A 6,083-nucleotide genomic window follows, 5' to 3' on the forward strand; every position below is an offset into this window, starting at 1 on the left:
ACAGGAAGAAATAGAAAATCTGAACAGACCACTTATTAATGAAATTGAGCCAGTAGTCAAAAGCTCCCAACAAACAAAAGTCCAGGAGCAGGTAGCCTCACAGTTGAATTCTACCAAACATAAAGATTTAATATCTATTCTTCTCATATTCCAAAAATAAATAAATAAATAAAGCTTCCAGTTCATTCTACGAGGCCAGTATTACCCTAACACCAAAATCAAAGACACTACAAAAAAGGAAACTACAGACTAATATTTTTGATGAACATAGATGCAAAATCCTCAACAAAATATTAGCAAAATGAAGTCAATAGTATGTTAAAAGGACCATTCACCACAATCAAGTGGGATTTATTTCATGGATGATTCTATATGCACCTATCAATCCACGTGATACACCACATTAACAAAATGAAGGATAAAAACCGTATGATTATTTCAATAGATGCAGGAAAAGCATTTGACAAAGTACAAAATCCATTCATGATAAAAAACGTCAACAAAGTAGGGTTAGTAGGTTTAGAGGGAACATATCTCAACATAGTTAAGGCCTTATATGAAAAACCCACAGCTAACATTAGACTCAGTGGTGAAAAATTGAGTCTTAGAACTTTTCCTCTAAGATCAGGAACAAGACAAGGATGTCTATTCTCACCACTTTTATTCAATATAGTACTGGAAGTTCTAGCCACAGTCATCAGATAAGAAAAATAAAAGGCATCCAGATCGGTAAGGAAAAAAGTAAAACTGTCACTATTTCCAGATGACATCATACTATATACAGAAAACCCTAAAGACTACAGCAAAAACTCTTAGAAGTATAAATGAATTTAGTAAAGTCTCAGGATACAAAATCAACATACAGAATCTGTTGCATTTCTATATACTAATACTAATAACAAAATAACAGAAAGAGAAATTAACAACCCAATTCACAGTTGTATCAAAAAAAAAAAAAAAAATCCCTGGGAATAAATTTAACCAGAGGGGACATACCTGTAGTCTGAAAACTATAAGACATTGATCAAAGAAATTAAAAGCAATACCAATAAATGGAAAGATACACCATCCTCATGGATTATAAGAGTTAATATTGTTAAAATGTGCATACTACCCAATGAAATTCTGTAGATCTAGTGCAATCTCTCAAAATACTACTAATATTTTTCAAAGAACAAAAACAACAAATACTAAAATTTGTATGGAACCACAAGAGACCCCAAATAGTTCATGCAATCTTGAAAAAGAAGAACAAAGCTGGAGATATCCCAATTCCAGATTTCAAACTATCCTACAAAAGCTACAATAATCAAACCAGTATGGTACTGGCACAAAAACAGACACAGAGATCAATAGGACAGAAATGAAAGCCCATAGTATCCAAAATCTATAAAGAGCTCATCAAACTCCACACCCGAAAAACAAATAACCCAGTGAAGAAATGGACAGAAAACATGAATAGACACTTCTCTAAAGAAGACATCCGGATGGCCAACAGGCACTTGAAAAGATGTTCAACGTCGCTCCTTATCAGGGAAATACAAATCAAAACCACACTCAGATACCACCTCACGCCAGTCAGAGTGGCCAAAATGAAGAAATCAGGAGACTATAGATGCTGGAGAGGATGTGGAGAAACAGGAACCCTCTTGCACTGTTGGTGGGAATGCAAATTGGTGCAGCCACTCTGGAAAGCAGTGTGGAGGTTCCTCAGAAAATTAAAAACAGGGGCGCCTGGGTGGCGCAGTCGGTTAAGCGTCCGACTTCAGCCAGGTCACGATCTCGCGGTCTGTGAGTTCGAGCCCCGCGTCAGGCTCTGGGCTGATGGCTCGGAGCCTGGAGCCTGTTTCCAATTCTGTGTCTCCCTCTCTCTCTGCCCCTCCCCCGTTCATGCTCTGTCTCTGTCTGTCCCAAAAATAAATAAAAAACATTAAAAAAAAAAAAAAATTAAAAAAAAAAAAAAAAAAAGAAAATTAAAAACAGACCTACCCTATGACCCAGCAATAGCACTGCTAGGAATTTATCCAAGGGATACAGGAGTACTGATGCATAGGGGCACTTGTACCCCAATGTTTATAGCAGCACTCTCAACAATAGCCAAATTATGGAAAGAGCCTAAATGTCCATCAATTGATGAATGGATAAAGAAATTGTGGTTTATATACACAATGGAATACTACGTGGCAATGAGAAAAAATGAAATATGGCCTTTTGTAGCAACGTGGATGGAACTGGAGAGTGTGATGCTAAGTGAAATAAGCCATACAGAGAAAGACAGATACCATATGGTTTCACTCTTATGTGGATCCTGAGAAACTTAACAGGAACCCATGGGGGAGGGGAAGGAAAAAAAAAAAAAAAAAAAGAGGTTAGAGTGGGAGAGAGCCAAAGCATAAGAGACTGTTAAAAACTGAGAACAAACTGAGGGTTGATGGGGGGTGGGAGGGAGGGCAGGGTGGGTGATGGGTATTGAGGAGGGCACCTTTTGGGATGAGCACTGGGTGTTGTATGGAAACCAATTTGACAGTAAATTTCATATATTAAAAAATAAAATTAAAAAAAAAAAAGAAATGAAAGCCCAGAAATAAACCCAGACTTATATGGTCAATTAATATATAAAAAAGAGATAATAATACATAATAGGAAAAAGATAATCTCTTCAAGAAATGATACTGGGAAAACTGGACAACTATATGCAAAAAAAAAAAAAAAAGAACTACAACACTTCCTTACATCAGACACGAAAATAAACTTAAAGTGGATTAAGCATCAAATGTAAATGCTGAAACCATAAAAGTCCTAAAAGAAAACACAGGCAGTAAACACTTGGACACTGACCTTAGCAATATTTTTCTGAATCTTTCTCCTCAGGATATGGAAACAAAATCAGTTGTAAAGTATTGGGACCATGGCAAACTAAAAAGCTTTTGCACAGCTTAGAAAACTGTCAACAAATGAAAAGGCAACATATTGAATGGGAGAAGATATTTGCAAATGATATATCCAATAAGAAGTTAATATCCAAAATATGTAAATAACTGAACTCCAAAAAACCAAATAATCCAATTAAAAAATGGTGAGAGGAACTGTTCCCAAAGATGATTCCCATCAATATGGCCAGTGGACTCATGAAAAGATGCTTGACATCACTAATCATCAGCGATATACAAATCGAAACCACAATGACATGTCACCTCACATCAGTCAGAATGGCTGATATCAAAAAGTCAAGAATAACAATTGCTGGGGAGGATGTGGAGAAAAGGGAGCTCTCATGAACTGTTGGTAGGATTATAAACTGACACAGCCACTATGGAAAATAGTATGGAGTTTCCTCAAAAAATTAAAAATGGAAATAACTAATAATTGCACTTCTGGGTATTTATGCAAAGAAAACAAAACATTAAGTTGAAAAGATATATGCACGCCTATGTTTATCGCAGCATTATTTACAATGGCCAAGATATGAAAGCAATGTAAGTGTCTTCTGATAAATGATAAAGGAGATGTGGTGTGTGGATATAATATATATATGTGTGTACGTGTGCGTGTGTGTATATGTGTGTGTGTATATATACATACATATATATATGTATATATATATCCAATAGAATATTACTCAGCCATAAAAAAGAATAAAATATTGCCATTCAGGATAACACGGATGGACCTAGAAGGTATTATGTTAGGTGAACTAAGTCAAAGACAACACCCATATACTTTCACTTAAGTGTGGAATCTAAAAAAACAAATAGGGAGCACCTGGGTGACTCAGCTGGTTGAGTGACTCTTGATTTCGGCTCAGGTCATGATCTCAGACCATGGGTTAGAGCCTCTCATTGGGCTCTGTGCTGGCAGTGTGGAGCCTGCTTGGGATTCTCTCTCCCTCTCTTTGCCCCTCCTGCCCTCCCTCTTTCAAGATAATAAGCTTTAGAAAAAGTTAAAAAAAAACAACAACAAAAAAACAAAAAGGAAATAGACTTAAAAAAATACAGAAAACAAATTAGTGATTGCCAGAGGGGAGATAGATGACAGGATAGGTGAAGTGGATTAAGAGGTACAAACTTTTAGTTCTAAAATAAATCATGGGGATGAAAAGTACAGCATAGGAAATATAGACCATAACATTGTAATAACTTTTCATGGTGACAGATGTTAACTACACTTATGAGGAGCATTTAATATATAATTGTTGAATCACTATGTTGTACATCTGAAATTAATAGGTCAACCATATATCAATTAAAACAAACTTTTTTAAAAAAATAATTTTAAAAAAAAAGAAAAAAAGAAAAGCATACTTTAAAACGGAAAGATGGATGCTTCCATCCAGGTTTTAATCATGTGGGTTGGGTAGCTCAGGTGTTCAGAAAGTGATATGCTTACTCCTTTATTGGAAGAACAAACATTAAAAGATGAATATTTACCAGCTTCGTTTAGAGATAAGTTTTTCCCCACTGAATCCTGAGAAGTAAAGCATTCAGAGCGCTTTTCAGAGGTTGAATCAAAGTCAAGTATTAAGGCACTTAAGTTATTTTCACTAGAATAGTTATTCAAATCCTTGTTAGAGAAGGGCTCCCCTTTCCTGGTCTGTGATACCAAAGATGTGTAATGCTGAGAGCTCTGTGATCTTGGCCTTGAGAGGTTTTCTGAACTTGTGAAGGGAACAGAGTATGTTGCATTCTCAGGAGAGCCGAGAGGAGAAACGGTTAGGGTTCTTGGAGACGCTATTTGAGGATATGAAATGAAGACATCGTCTTTCTCAGAATTTGAGAAACGGTTGTTGGGCCAGGGAATAGCAGCAGCCATTTTCGTCAGGACCTCTTCAAAATCTTTCTTGAAGTTAGTCTGTGGACCGTCAAAACGGCTAGATTGGTATTTGATAATCTGTTGAATCGGATCTGAAATCTCTTCTCTCTTTTGGATGGCTCTGATTTTTCTGCAAATGCTTTCCACTGGGTTATGTCGCTTGTCGGTTACCTTTCTTGCAGAGGCCATTGTTGACCTTCCTCCAATTATGCAGATGAAGTGACTAAAGTGCATGTAAAAGTAGACATGTTTTGTTTTGTTTTGTTTTAAGTTAGCATTGTCCTAACAATAATTTAGCAGTGCTATTTATTCCTAAATCAGCTTTGGAGGGATTAAGATGTCTTTATGGAAAACAGTTCGAAGGTTCCTCAAAAAGTTAAAAATAGAACTGCCCTGCAATCCATCAATTACAGTACTGGGTATTCACCAAAGGATACAAAAATACAGATTCAAAGGGGTACATGTACTCCGATGTTTACAGCAGCATTATCAAGGATAGCCAAACTATGGAAAGAGCCCAAATGTCCATCCACTGAAGAATGGATAAAGAAGATGTGGCAGATATTTATATAATAGATTACTCAGCCATCAAAAAGAATGAAATCTGGCCATTTGCAATAATGTGAGTGGAGCTGGAGTGTATTAGGCTTAGCGAAATAAGTCCATCAGAGAAAGATCATATGATTTCACTCATATGTGGAATTTATGAAACAAAACATATGAACAGAGGGGAAAGGAAAAAAGAGAGAGAGGAAAGCAAACCACAAGAGACTCTTTACAATAGAGAAGAAAAAGACTGGGGGTTGATGGAAGGGAGGTGAGGGGGGGATGGGCTAAATGGGTGATGGGTCTTAAGGAGGACACTTGTGATAAGCACTGGGTATTATACATAAGTGATGAATCACTAAATTCTACTCCTGAAACCAATATTATACATTTTTTTCTTTAAATTCAGGTTAGTCAACATATAGTATATCTTTAAACAATTGGTGTAAACAACTTTCCATGTGTTTAACTTTGGCGCTCAAATTCTTAGAAAATAACAACAGCTAACAAACATAAAGTACTTACCACCTGCCAGGTTTCGTACTAAATTCTTTATATGTATAAACGCATTTCATTCTCAAAGCCACCCTATGAGGTAAACATTACTATTATCTCCATTTTCCAGCAAAGACAGAGTAAGAGACAAACCCAAATTCACCCCCAGATAGGTGCTGGAGCTCAGATTTGAGCCCAGGCATCCTGCTCCAGAGGCTAGACTCCTAACCATA

At 36.5% G+C, this 6,083-nt stretch overlaps 1 protein-coding gene across 1 annotated transcript in view; it reads right to left on the reverse strand.

Annotated features, from left to right (window-relative positions):
• Nucleotides 1–5,027, reverse strand: part of IRAG2 (inositol 1,4,5-triphosphate receptor associated 2) — a 130,561-nt gene extending 125,534 nt beyond the window's left edge. Inside the window, exon 1 of the mRNA XM_058743339.1 lies at nucleotides 4,428–5,027. Within this exon, the coding sequence (XP_058599322.1) occupies nucleotides 4,428–4,998 (571 nt within the window). The 5' untranslated portion in view covers nucleotides 4,999–5,027. The remainder of the gene's footprint in view (nucleotides 1–4,427) is intronic.
• Nucleotides 5,028–6,083: the final 1,056 nt, after the last annotated feature.

The sequence above is a fragment of the Neofelis nebulosa genome, chromosome 8 (genome assembly GCF_028018385.1).
Source record: "Neofelis nebulosa isolate mNeoNeb1 chromosome 8, mNeoNeb1.pri, whole genome shotgun sequence".
NCBI lineage: Eukaryota > Metazoa > Chordata > Mammalia > Carnivora > Felidae > Neofelis > Neofelis nebulosa.